Consider the following 19,803-nt stretch of genomic DNA (forward strand, 5'->3'; position numbering starts at 1 on the left):
ACATAAAGTTACTGTAAAAATAATACAATGATACAGGTTAATGTATGGTATAATATTAGTTTATCTTTATGGTTGAGTCACTTATCACTCATTGTTAGCAGTTGCTGTTAAATCTTATGTTTGGGTCTGTCTGTTGATTTTTCAGTGTCAGTGCGATTAGTCAGTTACAAGCAGCTATAGTAGGCTACAATAGTTCAGTATTGTACTAACAAATGGGTGAAACGTTTGACCTCTTTCTTTCCAATTCTCTTTCTTTCTTTCTTTCTTAATCTGCTTACCATCCAGGGTTAGTTTTTCTCTCGGACTCAGGGAGGGATCCCACCTCTAACACCTCAGTGACAGTGTCCTGGAGCATGGGACATTGGTTTAGGGTATACAACTGAGGAGGATGACCAGTACCTCGCCCAGGCAGCCTCACCTGCAATATTGAACTAGGGCCTTGCTGGGGAATGGGAATATTGGAAGGGATAGACAGGGAAGAGGGAAGGAAGTGGCTTTGGCCAGCATTTGCCTGGAGGAGAAGTGGGAAACCACAGAAATCCACTTCCAGGATGGCTGAGGTGGGAATCGAACCTACCTCTACTCGTTGACCTCCCGAGGCTGAATGGATCCCATTCCAGCCCTCATACCACTCATTTCTCGTTAGAGTTAAGAGAGAAAGGTTGTCTAGTTTTACTTTCTCTTAAGAGAATAATCACCACCAATCTCTAATAATAACTAGTCCTCCTGGTGGCCATGATTCTTAAAGTATCAAGTCTGTATAGTCTGACACCATGGTTAGCCGGTTCGAGTCCCATTGGTGAAACAAGTTTTTATCATCAGAATGTTGGCCAGCTGGGTAGGAAAGGTGGTGGTATACAATTTTTAATTTGCCAGATTGCGTGCCAAAAGCCTGGATTAAATTCCAAACCTCTCCACAATGATTATATGGACTGAGGACATATGACGCTGTTGACCATGATTCGTGCATCAAGTGAGGATATTAAGCCTTTAGCAGACCCTTTGGTACTATTCGACAGAAGTAGGCTATGTGCCTGCACAGGGTTTTGCCCTCTCTCTTCCTACTATCATATATCACATCATTAATTTCATCTCATCGATTCCTCTGATGAGGTTGACCTCACGAAAGGCATCCGGTCATAAAGACTTGCAACCAAGATCCATTTCACTTCATACCTGACCTCGTGAAGAAATGGGACAACGGTTGGTCGTACATACATACGTACATATAATCTCCAATAATAACTACATAAGTGAAATAAATAAATAAATAAATAAATAAATAAATAAATAAATAAATAAATAAATAAATAAATAAATAAATAAATAAATAAATAAAATAATTTTTATTGTATAAATAAATAATTTAAGTACAAAATGTATATAACAACAATGTTGTACCGTAATATACTATAAATAAATATCTTCGTTATATTATACGGTACAAGTTATTGTACTAGAGGTTAGTTCCATGATACAATCTGTATGAATGGTTTGTCAGGTCTGATGATCTGTTAAAATTTAGAATATTATTTTCACAAGTTGTCTTCAAGCTTATTTACATATGATACTGACAGACTACAGGAACTGAGGCAACTAGCTTTCTCTGATGTTTGTCAATTTGTAAGTACACTTATTTTTGTGTATCTGGGTTAACATAGTATTAAATTTAAATGAAGTCAGTTTTATGATATTGGCATAATATTATTGATCATTTATTCCATTCCAAACTATTTTCATCTCTGTGAAATTTTCATTACTCTTTTATTGTGATGAAAGTTTCAGTAGAAAAATATTTAGGGAAAAAAATACTAGAATTGAGAAGAAATGTGATGAACAGCATGTTTCTTTGCAATACCAGCACTTAATTTCTAGTTGATCCTTTAAGTGCCAGCCAGTCTTCCAGAATACCCTATGTAAATATTATATTAAAGATATTTTACTTGAATATATCACTTCTAATATTATGAGAAATATATTTTTAAGTATCTGCTTGTTCTTTTTCTATGTTGAAGCTGAAGGTTTATTTTACAAAAAATTTTGAACAAGCCTTTTTGTAAAAGTAAATCCTTCTGAAATAAACACAAATTTTAAAAATATTAAGTTGATTCTTAATTCTATTTCTTGCACAAAACAAGTATACATTAGGTATATTGTTATCATATTCCATTAAATAATTATCTCCTCCTCACATTCCTTACCAGAGGATGCCATTGCTTGTTTACAGTCATCATGGATAGTGATTCAGAGAATATTCATATGTTTAATCCCATGATCTAAAAAATGACCCATACTATCAAGAAAAGTAAGGATAGTAGATGAAGTAGCTTAAAACTTAAAAAATATTATTTTTAAGCTTGAGGTGTACTAACTTCCTTCAAATAATACTGCTTAAATAATTCAGGATAATTATAATGAATAAATATGTACATGATTGATGCTGATAAGTCTGGGTAGCGTTAGCATATAATTACTTCCTCTTTACCATAGTAACTTTGCACATTAGTCCATGCCTGTTACTACTTGTATGTGATATTAATAGCTCTTAGATGCTACCTTACTTTAGGTGATTATGTTTGTTGATACCATTTGTCTTACAGCTGCTTTGGTAACATTATCTGACTCTAACAGTTACCATGGCAATACCATAGATGGTAAATATGGAAACCAAACATATGTATGTCGAGTAGGGATGGGAAATGAGAGCGCATAGTCCTAAAGTAGATTTTGGCTCTATTTCATTCCTTTTAGCTAATAGAGAATTATGTTAGTATTAAAAAGGAAGTCCAGAATATGATTCCATGAAGGCAAGATATTCTTAAATGATGCTGCACATTTTTACAGCAAATTAATTAAAATTGTGATCCTTTAAAACTGTTTGAGTCCCTGGCTTGATGAAAGAAATAATTACAGCATGCTGTCATTCACTCTCATGCATAGAAGGTGCAGCACTATTCACTTTGGCTCAAGGAGTGTTATGATATTGTCAATACTTTGGCTGCCAACCTCGAAATTCTTGAGTGAGAAGAATTGCCATCCTTGATGCCAAGTGTTTATAGCAATGACCAAGCTATTAATGTCAGAAATTTTTTCTGTTATCTCTTCTTAATTGCTGATAAGTGTCACACAATGATGTCATTCAGAGATACTGTCACTAGTGTCACAACAAAGCCTAATATAACAAGTTCCAATGCTAACAAAATATTTGATTTCTTATTTGCCACACGTATGGTAACATAATGTTTACACAGCTGACAACGTAGCTTATCTAAGTTGGTTTCCTTGGTAACACCACTAAGCAAACTTCTCATCTCTTAAAGCTACGTCTTTTGCCATGGTAACTTTCTAACCAGTTTTGCCACAGTAATAATATATTACAAAGTGTTATTTGGTGGAAGGAATCAATATTATGAGGCTTGTCTTGGTCGGTAAGAGTTGTAGGCTAGCCCATGTGCAGCATCTGCCTTTGCGTCCTCCTCTTGGTCGGTGATACTCCGGCCCCAGAGGCTGCCCCATGAGCCCTTGTTCTCGTCGTCGTAATGGTGTTCATGTTCGTAATGATGTTGATGCTGCGCATGTTCATAATAAATCACCTTCTGTGGCTGCTTGTTCCTTGTGAGATCCAAGTAAAGACGGAAGAGGGTGAAGAGCAAGTTCAGAACAGCAATACCAAAGAACTTGATCTGCAGAAGTGTTCCGAATGCACTGAAGAGCAGACCGATCTTATTTTTCAGCAACATCATCACCATCACCAGCTTCATAACGGCACGCTTCTTCTTTTTCTTCTTTCCTCGACCTGCAGACAGAGAAACTCGTCACAATTCTAGAAACAGCATAGGCATGACGGGATAGAAATTGACTGCACCAGAAGGTACATATAATTGCATATCCAATATCTACAACAGTCAATGGCTGTATTTCACTGCTAATACAGTAAATTCCTGTCTAATCGTAAATATATATTCAGAACCATAAAGTTATGTTCGTGCAAACCTTTCTTGGTAAAGTGGACAATGTCCACTGTGATCTGACTCTAGAGAACTGTGTTATATACGGTAGTTTGACTTTAAAACCTGGCATAATTGAGGTGGAAGAAGATAACTATTTCTGGTCCATATACACAAAAATTTCTCATAGTTAATGTGTGATGTCAGTAAACAGAGAGGGACAAGCAGAAAAGTGTGGAAGACTTTGCCTAACTCAGCAGTATGGTTTCTTGGGGCACACTAGCCACAAAGGAGGTGGGAAATAGAAACTTTTACCAGTAAGTATGTACACTCCTTTTAGACCCCAAAGTACCAAGAAAAGCAAAATTAGTGATGTTCAAATGATACTTTATACCAATCTTAACCTGTAGTAATGAAACATGCACCTTCACCAAAAATGATTCATCAAAGTCATAGCTATCTGAGATGAAGTTTCTGAGGTTAATAATTTAAAAACTAAACTAGACAAGTTAAGGAATGATATGGTGAGAAAGGAAGCTGGTACTGTAAACAATTTGAGACTGAAATTCGAATTTGGACTCAAGTTCCTTACAATTTCAAAAGAAAACTTTTATAATATTACTTGGTGATTCAAGACTTGGTGTTAAGTTTTTAAGAAAATTTTAACTTAGTGTTGTATAAGGTAATACTCATTTTAGCTCCCAGTCCATTTAACCACTTAATATGGCCATATTGGTCCCATGCTTTATTTTGTATGTCTCGCCTAGAGAAGACATGTACTTTGAACAGTGATACAAAATTTTTCATAACTTACATTGAATTTTGGCAATACAAAGTTGAACCCGGATCTTCCAAGTTCCTTATCAAGCTTATAGATTAAATTTTTCTAATTGTCACATCTTGTTATAAGAAGAAATTTTATACTTTCCACAAGTTACCAGCATATAATCAATATTTTCAAACTAAATATTAAACTTTAAATAATGTTACGCAGTGATTCAAGAAATGGTGTTATACTTTTAATTAATCTGTATCTTAGTGTTGTAATAAGTGATCTTTTGTCGCGTTAATTCATTTACAATTTAGTCAGATGTTCATTTGTATTGCGCATTGCTTTGTATGTTTATTTTATATATGTCAATGTCTGTTTTTCTAAGTTTTTTGGCTGAAGATGATGCAGAAAAAGCATTGAAACTAGTTCCATTTATTAATTAAAATGTTGTAATTTAAATATTATAGTACTGTTTTGTATTGAAAAGGTGGAACTATCAGTTTGTTCCTATGGATACATAATGAAGTTCTTAAATTTGAAAGATGTAGCATTGTAATAGATGAGCACAGCAGAGTAAAATATTGGATTTTCAGCCTGAAGAGCCTCTGTTATTTAATAGTGATATTGTATATGGTTAAAGAGAGTTAAAAATATTTTTTCCTTATGAGAACTCAGTTTAGACATGCAGTTTCTTAACACTGTATAGTAGACACTACATATTCTAAATTAACTAGTTCATGCATAATTAAATTTTGTATGTTTCTACTTTTGTAAGAACTGTGCACTCACTTCTGATCATGTAACACACCTGAACAAGCAAATATGCAAACAAATATGCAATCATAGAGATACATACCTTCTTCAAGTACATCCTTACTCTTGTCTTCACCTTCTTCCTCTCCAGCATCCCTCGAAGAAGTCCGAGTCTCTTCTTCTTCTTCTTCCTCTGGCACCAGTGGGTCCAACACCACGCTCAATTCATCAGCTAGTTCTTTGTCATCTGGTGACAGTTCAGTCTTCTCTGGAATGACATAAGTGTTTTCAGTTAGTAATTGAATGATAGCCTTTTTAAAGTCACTATGTGTAAAGCAATGAAGTGCACTTTGGTTGCAAATATATTACAAATTTAAAAATCAGGTCTTGGGAGTCATAGGCAAGGGTAGGACTGAGGTTCTGATGACTCATGTGTATATAGCCTTATTATTCTTACCAATATGCAGGCAACGGCATGACATAAAACCTTAGAATGTGTGGCAGGCAGAGATCCTAAATTAAGGTGGTCAGTCAGTCTCATCTGATGTAAAGTATTAACTTGTTATTCAGTTTAATTCTCGTATGCATTTTGGAGTTTTTGTTTCTGATGAATATTCAGACCAATACTTTTATGACCAAAATTACTAGAACATGATAGATGTTTAGATTTTCATGCTTATGTCTTGTAAAATAAGACTAATAATTGGGAAACTTTGCATTTTTCAAAGAGTTTGCTCTGTTTGCTCAGTAGTGAGCCCTTAATAACTGATACAAATAAATCTCATATCAACTGAAGACTCCCTAAAATACTTCTTACTACTGACTACAACTGTCCTACTAATCATCACAATTATAGATAGTGTGTAAGGAACATGAACACAAACAGCCAGCCCGGCAACAAGAGAACATCCCAATCTATTACGTGGTCTGCCACAAACAGTTCACAATTACAACTGTAACGGATGTTCTCACGTAATTCAACCATATAAAAACAATCAGCAACAATTAATATACAAACAAGACCCTAGACCCAGCTCCAAACTGAGAAGCATTTATTTTGAAATGGGCACATTTTAACCAGTTTTATTTACAGTATGACAAAACTGGATTAACCATTTACAACTGACCCATCTCAAAGTGGAAGAAGATCTATTATAAAAAATTTAAAATATAAGAACAATACAAGTGAAGGTAATTTTAGATATGAAATATTACTATTTTTAATTTGTTATCATGCAAGTTTTATTATTAATTTATAAAAAAAGTGTGTCATCTTAGAATAAGTAGTGTACTAAATTGATGTACTTGTTGTTTTATCTTTTTAATGTTCTTGTTAATATTCTTCAGTTGAAGATAATCTCTAGAAGATTGAAACCAGTACTGTATTAATGTATTTTTAATGTGAATACATACATTCAAAGATATTAAGTATTGATTAGGTTGGAAACCTCAACCTATAATTGTGACTGTTATACCATCAATGATGTTCTAATAATGTTGCTATTTGCTTTATGTCGCACCGACACAGATAGGTCTTATGATGACGATGGGATAAGGAAGGCCTAGGAGTGGGAAGGAAACGGCCATGGCCTTAATTAAGGTACAGCCCAGGCATTTGCCAGGTGTGGAAATGGGAAACCATGGAAAACCATCTTCAGGGCTGCTGACAGTGGGATTTGAACCCACTCTCCCAGATGCAAGCTCACAGCTGCGCGATTCTAACCGCACGGTCAACTCGCCCAGTCTAATAATGTCATATAGTTTCAATTTAATTGATCATTGCTTTAGTTTACATGGGTCTTCAGACAACTTCACAACTTATAAGGATAGAGCAAACATAATTTTTCCCCTGCAAGTGAAGGAGAGTCTTTGCTGCGTTACGTCACACGGTGGTGAGATCCATCCATTTAGGAGGCCAAGTGCTATGAATTCCTGTGAGTTAGTAGAATGCTGATGAAATTTTTGGTTCCCCAAGTTTTGAGGACTGTGAAGTAGTTTCAACCTAGGGCTTGATGGAGGGGTTTACACTGAAAGTGAAAGTGGCAAGGCCTTGAAGGAAGGTAGGAAGGAAGGAAGGAAGGAAGGACTGAGTAGGTGCACTTTGTGGGTGTCATCTCAGGCACGTCATCAGCTACAGCTAGCTCCAGTGGAAGTTTTCTGAAATATGTACTGGTATATCAATCTGTCATTAACACATTATGCTCCAGGTGAATGCAGGAAACTGTGGAATGTATTCTTGTTACTTAATACCAATATACTTATACATATTGATGCATAAAAAAAATATTTGTAAATAGGACAACCATTCATCATAAAGTAAGGTGAATAACTTATAGTCAATACATCATATTGGTTCATTAGACTCCGAGTTTCACAGGCAAACATCTGAACAAGTTACTTACTATCAAGTAATAATGGTAAAGGAGTGATGGGTATCAGTGTTTAAAAGAAGGTCAAGGAAACAACACTACGAACGTTTCAAGTTTAGGATATTGTGCCATTCACAGCATTCAGTTCTTACAGTAGATGATAAGTTGAAAATTTCTATAAATGTTCCTACCTCTTTTAAACTATTCCAGTAAAATTCACAGAACAGTGGTTTGGTTGTCTAATTGAGTTGATCCCACCACTGTACAGTGCTGGGAATAACTGGAATTGTATGTACCTGGAAGTGTCATCAATGCAAATACAAATGGCACTGATAAAAGAAAATGGCTCTTTCTTGCATTTTGGTTTTTAATTGGTTTTTTGTTTAATTTGATAAAAAAGGGTTTGAAGTTTAGTTTATTGTGAAGACTTGCAGATTAGTTCCTTTCATCATTGATGATCAGTGGTGCTCTCAAAAGGAAGTATAGGTGGCAAGAAGATGAAGATACTCAGGACTTCATTTAATCATATAATTATTCTTGATTTGTGACGTTGCCTAACATAAATGTGAGACAGAAATCATTTAATTCATTTCTGAAAATCATCATGTAGGCTAATGCCACATGACTGGTGTGAGACCACTGATGATATAAGTGATGTTCTAACATTTATTGCCAAAATTGTTGAGGTAAGATATGTAGGCCTATATACATGTCACATGAATAAACTTTACATTTATGTCAGCAAAATATATTCATAAAAATGTTACAACCAAAATGGGTATTCACTGGTTAGTAGGAGGTCCTATAGAAGGTAGTTATACAGCTACAATATTTGCCTTATTGTTCTGTCTGTACCTAGGACTAGACTTCGTAAGATCTCGACGAAATAAATTTTACTAATTGGGCGGCAGCTTTCTTCAATATATGAGTACCGGTATCTCTTAAACTCTGCACCATAAATAACTACAGTGTGTGTGACATGACTGATCCATTTTCAAGATTGTTTGTCGATGACCCCAGATTCATTTGCAGTCGCACAATGTCAGTAGTCCACTACAAGTTGCTTTACCGTACGACTCATCGACACAGATAAGTCTTATGGCAACAACGGGGGCAAGAGCTAGAAGTAGGAAGGAAGCGGCCATAACCTTAATAATTAAGGTACAGTCCCAGAATTTACCTGGTGTGAAAACCATTGATGCTATTATTACGCCTTCGAAATAGGAAGTCATTCTCCTTGCCGGCAACCAGAATGAAGCGTAAGGTCGGACATGGGACATGTGGTATAAAATTAATAAAAGTAAATTCATTAATTATAGAGTGAGCTAGCATTCTGGAGATTATGGATTCGAATCCCACCGTCGGCAGCCCTGAAGATGATTTTTCGTAGTTTCCATTTTGACATTAGGCAAATGCTTACTGCAATTAAGGCCACGGTTGCCACCTTCGCTGCTTTTCCATACTTCCGTCGCCGAAAACCTTGGATATGTTAGTGCGATATTAAACCACTAGAACCTAAAAAGTTTCTTTTAATAGTGTTGTAAGTGATTTGCGGAACCCCGCTCAAAGTTTTCCCGTGCAAAATACCTATACGGGTAATGTGCCTATGCTGTAAAAACAGCTAAGAAAGACCTGCTGATGAAGATGACAGCATCTGGACTGATCTTGTAAGTTTTACGTCATGTTGGTGCATAAAGAGTCAACAGAAAATTTCAGCCACTAATGAAGCAGTTAGAGGCTGCCCAGCCGAGGTGGCAAAGGTGTGTTCAGCTAACCCAAAGGTTGAAAGATTTTAAAACGAGAATTCCACTTTTGTGGGGGCATGTGGCACTTTAATTCACTAAGCCTACATTACAAATGAGGACCGTACCAGGTTAATTACTGGGGGGGGGGGGGGAGAAGATCGGGAATAAGGCTAACCACTCTACTCCACTCAATGCCGAGGTTATGGGTAGTGGAAATCTTTGCCTTCCGCTCTCCAGGGATCTGTCATGGCTGTATAGAGACAGCTTTGGCTTTAATCAAGCAGTAGGATGATGCGAATAGCTTTGATCAGTAAGATGCAAAGATAATCATCATTTTCAGGCGACGCTGTCAATTGTGCAACACATTATTGGACCTAAAGTGGTGTGGAAGTTGAATAACACCATAACCAGGTTGTCTTCAAGGCAATCGCGGTTCAGTGCACACAGAATATGTGAAATAAAAAGTTACATCCGTATGGCTCAGATTCCACGTAAAACTGGGGATTCCATGGCTGTCATATGAAACTGCAAGATGGTTTTCACTTGATTCGAGGAATGGAGAATTTCGGCTTCAGGGAGTAAAGCGATTGTTTCCCTTGGTTAACCGTACCAGACGTTGCAATTGATGGTTCTTTTCTCAAATAAAATAACTGCTCACGTTCATGTTTAAACCACTCAAGAAGACGTATGCATTATGTCACATACCGGTACCTTCACACAGGTCTGTGCTTGCACGTGCTTATTAATCACCCATCAAAAGGCTTCTGCAGCTTTCTCCCTGTGGGTGGGAGCGGTAGAATAACACCCACGGTATCCCCTGTCGGTCGTATGAGGTGACTAAAAGGGGCCCCAGGGGCTCTCAAGTTGGGAGTGTGGGTTGGCGACCACAGGGCCCATAGCTGAGTCCTGGCATTGCTCCCACGTACTTGTGCCAGGCTCCTCACTTTCATATTTCCTATCCGACCTCCCTAGGTCAACTCTTGTTCTTTACCGACCCCGACGGTATTAGGTTTCCGAGGCGTAGGGAGTCTTTCATTTTCACGCCCTTCGTGGCCTTTGTCTTCCTTTAGCCGATACATTCAGGTCTGTGCTTGCACGTGCTTATTAATCACCCATCAAAAGGCTTCTGCAGCTTTCTCCCTGTGGGTGGGAGCGGTAGAATAACACCCACGGTATCCCCTGTCGGTCGTACGAGGTGACTAAAAGGGGCCCCAGGGGCTCTCAAGTTGGGAGTGTGGGTTGGCGACCACAGGGCCCATAGCTGAGTCCTGGCATTGCTCCCACGTACTTGTGCCAGGCTCCTCACTTTCATATTTCCTATCCGACCTCCCTAGGTCAACTCTTGTTCTTTACCGACCCCGACGGTATTAGGTTTCCGAGGCGTAGGGAGTCTTTCATTTTCACGCCCTTCGTGGCCCTTGTCTTCCTTTAGCCGATACATTCATTTTTCGAAGTGTCTGTTTCCTTCCATTTTTCCATCTGATTAGTGTTATATAGAGGATGGTTGCGTAGTTGTACTTCCTCTTAAAACAATAATCACCACCACCATCGCTTCCGCAGCGGTTATTCGTGTCATTCAACAGTTTCAACTGAACTACAGGTACACCATTGTCCAACTACGTTGTATAACACGAGATCATTGCTCGTTGTTCTAACAGAAAGTTATTGTGTACAGGGTGCTATCGAGTCGACAATGCACAAACAAATATTAGATCTTAACACGAATTTGGAATTTGAAACTTCCATAAATTCTTGCCCAGAAATTTGTTCCGCACAATGGACGACCTGTATTTTGAATATCCTTTGTGCTTTCACACTGTCTCATTGATTTAAAATAATATGCTAGTGTCATCGTCTCTGTTAATTGTTAGTTTGATCAAATGCATGAGCCGCTTCTCGAAGATTTTGTTGTCTATCTCCGTAACGACCCAAAAAGAGAAATAAATGTTATTTTACTCAACATTGTAGATGTTCATTTTGTTATTATGAAAATCATGCTTCCATTGTGAATCAAAACATTGCAAACTGCACACTTTACATTTCGCGATGAGCGTGCTTAAGGTGAACAGTTCCCAGACAAAGGCTCTGGGCTATCTATTGCTCGTGAGGCCAGTCATCGGATAGGGAACAGCTGTGTAGGAACCGCACCAAACCGAGCTCATCATTGAACTATAGGCCTACATGGTTCAGCGGAAGGCTGTCCGGCTCCATGACTGAATGGTTAGCGTGCTGGCGTTCGGTCCATGAGAACCTAGGTTCGATTCCCGATCGGCTGGGAGATTTTGACCTTCATTGGTCAATTCAGATGGCTCGGGGGCTGGGTATTCAGCATTAGAGCCCCATTCTCACTGACGCGCAGGTCGCTTATACAGCGTCTACTCGAAAGACCAGCACCAGGCCCCTCCGAAGGCCACGCACCATTATTATAGCAGACGTCTACAAGGTTCGTACTCAATTATTTTAATTCCACAAGTAGCGTCACAAGAACAACGGAGAAACTAGAGCCTTCTAGTGGCTAGAGGGATACGATAATGAGTGTCATGTACACTAGCGTCAAAAAGTTAAGCATAATCACTAAACGAGGCCATACCGCCCGATAGGAATGTCAGACGGATTGCTGAACAAACGGAATCTGAATCACACACCATATGTCACACAACTTGTCCAATAAACAGTGTCAGAAAGGTTATGATAGCTAAGGTACATCTTTGACAACTGTACCGGGCGGTACACCTCCACGCCGCGAATTCAAATATTGCGCCAGTTGAAACCTCTCTACAGGAGAAACTCTGAACTTTAAAATCTGTAGTAAATGAAACGTTTCTCGGAAGATGTCTCTACTGTAAATTTTGAAGTGTTCTGAACTGTGTCTATTTTGATTTGTGTTTGTTTGCTCCGTATCAAGAAGTTTGAACATTCTCTAACAGATGTCGCTACCCAAAACTATGGTAACACACTCTGGTGCAATGGAATGAACTTTCTTGAAGAAATATTGTATTCCTAAGTTTTATTTTTACTAAATTTTGTTCTGTGGTTTGTGGGTTGGCAATATAATCCTTTCCTTTCACCAGTTTTGAAATTAGCCAATCATAAATTTCTGTAATTAATTTTCCTCCAATCATAGCTTTCTTCCTCACGTTTCCATGTGTAATTCCTTGTCTACCAATAAAGTTGAAGGGGCGTGTCTTTTTCTTTCTTGAAAGGTCTCGAATCTTCCACGAGGGTATAAAAACTGCTGATTTTCTGGTCTCGGGGCCACTTCAGTAACATCTTTCGCAGTGTGTGAACATAAACAGCAGGGGGCGGGAAGCGCCTCATCTCCAAGCAGCAGTTCATCTACAAGGTAATGGCCTGTTAACATCTTCATTTCTTGCTAGCTCAGCAGTTTTAACCCGCGGGGGAAGGTTCGAATCCTTTTTAATGTAAACCTTACTGTATTCATGTAAATTAGCCGCAATTTGGGATAGAGAGTGCTTAACCCTCTCGAACTCCCCTTCATTTTGAATTTGAGGTGACTATGTTTTCATAACCGTTTTTCTTTTCCTTCTTAAAGTCTTAAACTTATTTGCCAACTAGTCACCTCCCTAGTATGGGATTAGACCCTGTATAACTGGCCGAGTGCCACCTAGGTTTTAAGAAGTTTCATGTAGGAGTGCAAGCTACGCCTCCAGTCAATTTGGTTTTTTGGGCCATTTAATTAACCAAGAGTTTCTTTTCTTCATGTGAAGGCCCTGTAGGTTGGGTACAAGATACCCCTGTTTCTCTGTATGTGTGCCTTAAGGGCAGTTAGGAAAGAAGTTTGTTGTAGCCTGTGATAGACTTGTAAAATTGAGAGCGGGTCTGCTCTTTCCCTCTTAACATTGTAATTAGGAGCAAGTGCTCCTTGTACTTAGGGGTTTTCTGCCCTGTAGCTATTGTGGTGGTGAGCTGAGAGCTCAGAAATTAATCTTGGGGCTCGAACCCCAAATCTTGCAACAATTGTAATTTCTTAAATGGTTTTCCTGCTACTTGGTACCTGTTACTCTGTTGTTGTTATCTGTTGATTTTGAAAAGAAAAATATAACCTTTGTTAAAGTTTTAAAAGTAACTTTAATTTTGTAAGTTGAGACTTATTCCCGCCCGCACCTTCTTTCACCTCTAACTACCACGGATAACTCCGTAACAACAACAACTAACAAAACTTGTCAATGTCTTCCACAACAAAATATGCTGTTAATAGAGTGTATGGTTACCCCTAACGGCCACACATGCTTCGCAGCGACGTGGCATGCTCTCTATCAGATGGTCCAAGAGCTCTTGTGGCAGTCGATCCCATTCCTCCGAAAGGGCAATGCGAAGGTCTTGGAGGGTCCTTGGTGGAGGCTGACGGGATGCAATTCCCTCCCCAAAGCATCCCAGGCATGTTCTATAGGATTCAGATCCACAGACCTCACTGGCCTGTCGATGCGATGAATGTCTTCCCCAGCCAGAAATCCATCCACCAGAGCAGTGCGGTGCGTTCGGGCATTATCGTCCATTAAGACGAAGTCTGGACCAACCGCACCTCTGAAGAGTCGAACATGTGGTCTCAGTACCTCATCCGTGTATCTCCGAGCGTTAACAGTGTTCCTCGGACCACCCATGAAGATATGCAGGTCCGTACGAGCCATTCAACATGATGCCACTCCACACCATGACGCCACCACCACCATGCTGGTCCCGTTCTACGATGTTCCTGTGGTTGTATCGGCTACCCGGTTGTCTCCAGATTAATGTGCGACGGGAATCGTTCTGCAACTGAAGCGGGATTCATCTGTGAAGAGCACATGCCTCCATTAATTCATGGTCCAGTTTCGATGTTGACGGCTCCACAGTAAACGGACCCGTCTCTGTGCTGGAGTGAGCGGAACGCACACCGCTAGACGTCTTGCAAACAGCCCTGCTGTTCTGAGCCTCCGGTACACAGTTTGCCGGGAAACGACAACCCCTGAGACGGCTGCAAGCTCCGCCGACAACTGTCTTGCAGATGCACTCCGATTTCGTCGGGCGGTTAAGGCCAGTTATTCGGTCCTGCTGTAAGGTGATTACCCTTGGTCGACCTGGTACTGGCTTACGACTAACAGCTCCTGTGTCTCGAAATCGTCCCCAAAGCCTGGAAATGACACTTTGTGGCACATTCAAGGATACGGCGACTTCGGTCTGTGTCTGGCCTGTTTCAAGGCGGCCGACTATTCTACCCTGCAAAACGGGGTCCAAATGGCGTCGTTGTGCCATTATGTTGTCACGTTCACTACGAGGCTACACTCCGCACACTATAACAGGGCAAACACGACTGAGGGAATATTGGGCACAGGAACTGGCTGTGTTTACCTTGCGGTTACACCGCTAGTCAAAGCAGGGAACACTTCTCTCCTATGGAGAGCGACACGTAAGGTTGGTAAGTGCATATGTCGTGCGATTTGCGGTCTATTTCCTGTTGTCCTGTTTACTCGTAACTTATGTTTAGCTTTTGGCACTGTTGTGTAATATCTATATGAATATGCCAGTTTGGAGGGAGTTGTCAGTCGATTATAAAAGCCATGTTAAACAGGGCCGATCATTCAAAATATACAATGGTAAATATTCGTTTATTTCACTTAAACCGACTTGGCATTTTCTTTAAGTTTCTAAGTAGGATTTCCTCTATTGGTGCCAATTTTCTCCATTTCTGATGAAGGTGACCTTGGATTATGAACGGTTTCCAACGTAAAGATACAGATATAATTATTAACCCGGAAACGCCGTGCGGTACCGTATAGTAGGCTACCGTACCAGTGCGCCTTACTTCAGATTTTCTCATACTGAACATTACCCGTGCCATAAATCTGGCAACTCCGCTTTACATTGTCAAGGAGATACTTTGTACAATGCCTGAAATCAACAGAGCGTTTTATTTGAGCTTTTGTTTGCGGCGATAACGGCTTGGAATTAAAGATCGCGTCGAGAGGAATGACTGCCCGTCTAAGGTAGGCTAAGTTGCTTTATTTTGTATATAAATTTTGACAATACAATATTTTACTGCTTGGTTTATTATATTGAAATGTCAGTCCATGACTTGAAATAACAAGCAATTGTCTTCGCTGTTTTGCCACTAATCATTTCGTTGGGATAGTATGGTACCGCACGGCGCTTACCATACCTTTCTGCTCTTTCTCTTCTCCTTGCTTCTAAGGGTGATTCACAGAAACAATTCATACTATAGTCGAAAATGATGATTCATGTGTGTCATACAATGGTACAATTGTAGAATTTCCTTTTTTGTTTTTGCTGGTTGCTTTACATCGCACCGACACAGATAGGTCTTATGGCGACGATGGGACAGGAAGGGTCTAGGAGTGCGAAGGAAGCGGCTGTGGCCTTAATTAAGGTACAATTTCCCTGGTTTTAAAATGGGAAACCACGAAAAACCATCTTCAGGGCTGCCGACAGTGGGGTAGAATTTACTGATGATGATGGTTGTTGTTTGAAGGGGATTAACATCGAAGGTCGTCGGCCATGTAGATTTCACTAAAAATAAATACAACACGTTATTACACACATGGAGAGTGCGATGTATTATGTCTAATGTGCGAACTTCATTTGAGTGGCTTAATGCTTGAGGAGGTTCAACATGTTACTGAAGAAGAGCATACTGATGCTGAAGCCATATTGTACCACCAGAATGTAATGTATTGTCAGATGAAGATGAAGGGGGTCTCGCATATAACCTTATGGGACGTCAATTTCAAGTACCGGTACCCGCTGAAGTAGTGTTGAAGCAGCAAATTACGCACAGGAGTAGATAATCCAAGTCCGATAATGATTCATGGCCCGCGAAGGGAGCGAAATAATCACATCGTCCACCAGCTACCTAGATGAAAGATGACCCACAACAGTCCACTTAAGTCTCAAAGTAACACCAAAGGAACCAAGTCGTATAGCGCTGTCCCTGACGGTTGCTTTCCATGTTGTCTGCTCCTACGCTGACAGCGTTGTTACTAAATGGCTATGAGGAGTGCATTCGTTGGCCCCTGTGCGTGTGCTGCTACCAAACGGTGGAACAAGACACTAGTTACACGTCACCACCTTCAAAAGTGAAATGTGAACCATACCGGGACGTACAAAAAATAAAATGTAAAACAATATAGTACGCCCTTCGTATATACACGTATTTGGGTGCTATTTTGAATAGAAATAAATACAGTTGTTCTCAATTATTTTGTTTTTAGAGTATCTGACACCTTGAGACTCAATGGCTTACATCAGTATATCGCTCCAACGCTGGCGCTGTGTGGCCGCCGGATGTGAATCCCGCGTCCGCACAGAATGCGTCAAGTGTAGTGCGGGCGTTTGTGTAAACCATTTTTTGCCATTCCAAACTAGTTAAATGTGGAAATAGGTGACTAAATAAATAAACTGAACCCTATAATAGTGTGTGTGTATGTTGGGTATTCAGCCCGAAGGCTGGTTTGATCCTCTACAGCTCCACCAACAGATGTCATAGATAACCTAGGTGTTACTGAAGAGGCATGCTAGGGAAATGAGGAGTAAGATAATTTCCCGTTGCTTTCCTCACTGAGCCAGAAGTTTGCTATTACATATCAGTCTGCCAAGCCCACTGAATGCATGCACCAACCGACCCTATGAGCGATATTTTCACACCATTCATAACAGGGACTAGCTGCATAAGGAACGGTATTACTAGAATCGCTCATACCCTGGTCACTTTTACATTGTCAAAGCTATGGATGAGACTGAGACAGATCAGTGATAGTAACAAATTTATTCTAGCCTATACCAGAAGACATAGTGCACTGTAAACACTACATCCCGCCAGCAAAGGCATGCGCACAGTAGCATTATTCCTAATTCCTAGCCAGTATCCGGTAATCGGGAGATAGTGGGTTCGAGCCCCACTGTCGGCAGCCCTGAAGATGGTTTTCCGTGGTTTCCCTTTTTCACATCAGGCAAATGCCGGGGCTGTACCTTAATTAAGGCCACGGCCGCTTCCTTCCACTTCCTAGGCCTTTCCTATCCCATCGTCGCCATAAGACATATCTGTGTCGGTGCGACGTGAAAACAAATAGCAAAAAAAAACCAAAACCTAATTCCTAAAGATATGTCACGTCTGAGCCAATGTTATTTTTCGTAATTCATAAAGGCATGCCACAAATAAACATATAAACACCGTTTATTCTTTTGCTTATTGCTGAGTAATTTGTAAGTGATATTCTGTAACAATATTAAGCATTAAATTTCATGGTATTCTAACGAGGTAACCATTTTTATATTTCACTCAAAAGCTATGTCAAGCGCCGTGCGGTACCGTACGGTATCAGGCCCCCATTTAGAAAACAACCATCCAATTTTTAGAAAAATGACTCTTAAATGTTCTGTAATATTTGAATGCTGGGAATATTTAATAAAAATAAAAAATCGAAAATAGGAAATTCTGGCGTTCCCGGGTTTTAAGACTGTAATGTTACCTGCTGTTTCAACGAAGCCTTGAAGCGCTCGTACACTTCGTTGTTCTAAGCATTCAGCCAGGTTAGGCTGGAACACACACTGTAGAACATTTTCCCATCCGTCCGACGACTCTTCTCCGTTGACGGAGCAACCCAGCGCAAGTAGCAGGATCAGCCCGACCATTCTGCTCCTCATGGTGCCCTGAAAAAGAAAAGACACGTGGACTTATAACATCTAATGCCACTTAGTATAGTGGATATACGGAGAAGTATGTAAAGAGTGCAGTGAATCTTCCAATAAATAGTTTCCTGTCTTTCATCAGCCTTAACTGATGACTTCTAATCCAGACGGTCTGCACGAGAATATTTATAGTTCTTGTGAGGGAATATAACTCAGTCAGTCCTCAGCTAAAGAGTCACTATAGGAGGAGGTCATTTAAGACCGCGACGAACCCCTATCATATTTAACACAATTGCTAGAGGCGAATCATCAACAACGACTTAGTGATATCAAATGAAAGTGTTGGTGGGTAACTTGTACAATCAGAGTAAAACTTACATACTCCAGCGTGATTATAGCGCCGAGATGTAGATTATCAGGCACATTATGAAAGACTGCGAGTTGAGGTTTTACCAGGGAAATCACACTGACACACATTGACATATTACAATATAATGATTTTAGATTAATTTTCTTACTTTTGATTACATAAATATGCACTATAATTTGTTCATTATGCTGTACATCGACCATATGATAAATAATAATAATAATAATAATAATAATAATAATAATAATAATAATAATAATAATAATAATAACAATTGTACCGGAGGTACACCAGCCCCGTACCTACAGTTAAATTAAGCGCCTTAGAGAATGCCATCTGATATATGAAGTTTGCAACAACTAATACAAGAAGTTTGGACTTTTGTGTACAGATGTCACTGCTATAAACTTATGTTATGCCCTCTGGTGTGAAGAATGACTATGAAAATTGTAGAGTAATTTTGCATGTTAAGGTTTACTAAACTGAATTGTTTCTTCTTTGTGTTTGGTGTGTTAAAGTCGGCCAATAGAAAATTTTGTATATTTATTTTTCATCCAATCAAAATTTTCTGGTATTTATTTGAGCATCCAGTAAGAAGGAGGCGAGGGTGCCTCGTCCATCTACGAGAAGTCCACCAGCTCAAGGTAATGGCAGTTCTGGCCTAACTAGGTGATAGTCATTGAACGGTAGCTCGAGGGGAAGGTTTCCAATCTTTAATAATGTAACTTCAATTTTCTAAAATGTACATTTCAAACCTTAAATGTAAATTTCAAACAAGCTTAAGGAACTTAACCGAAATCAGGGAACAGAGAGTGAGCTACGCTCTCGCGTTCCCTCTCAACTTGATTTTGAGGTGACTATGATTTTGTAACCTTTTTCAGTTTGTAATCTTTGTAACTGAAATATTTTTTTCCATCTAGTCACCTCAGTAGCCTCTGTAACTTCGGGCCATAAGCCCATATAGGGGTTTAAGCTTTTCATTTCAATTTCCAAGGAGCGCAAGTGTCCGCCTTTCACCAGTTTTATTTTTGGGCCGGTAACTTTAACCTGTTGTTTTTCAGAAAATCCTGGTAGAATGGGTAGGCTACGCGATACCCCTGTTGAACTCTATTTCATTCTTTTCATGTAAAATTGTTAGACTGTTGAGCATTTAAAATAGTGAATACTGCTCTATTTCGTAAACTGTAGGCTGTGCCTTTGATAG

General features: G+C 39.4%; 1 protein-coding gene across 1 annotated transcript in view; it reads right to left on the bottom strand.

Moving 5' to 3' along the window:
• Nucleotides 1–1,408: 1,408 nt before the first annotated feature.
• The window catches only part of LOC136874736 (uncharacterized), a 74,712-nt gene continuing 56,317 nt past the window's right edge, over nt 1,409–19,803 (bottom strand). The window contains exons 2-4 of the mRNA XM_067148404.2: nt 18,070–18,250; nt 5,576–5,740; nt 1,409–3,796 (exon numbers count right to left, since the gene is read on the bottom strand). Of these exons, the coding sequence (XP_067004505.2) occupies nt 3,408–3,796; nt 5,576–5,740; nt 18,070–18,244 (729 nt within the window). The 5' untranslated portion in view covers nt 18,245–18,250 and the 3' untranslated portion in view covers nt 1,409–3,407. The remainder of the gene's footprint in view (nt 3,797–5,575; nt 5,741–18,069; nt 18,251–19,803) is intronic.

Source organism: Anabrus simplex, chromosome 5 (genome assembly GCF_040414725.1).
Source record: "Anabrus simplex isolate iqAnaSimp1 chromosome 5, ASM4041472v1, whole genome shotgun sequence".
Lineage (NCBI taxonomy): Eukaryota > Metazoa > Arthropoda > Insecta > Orthoptera > Tettigoniidae > Anabrus > Anabrus simplex.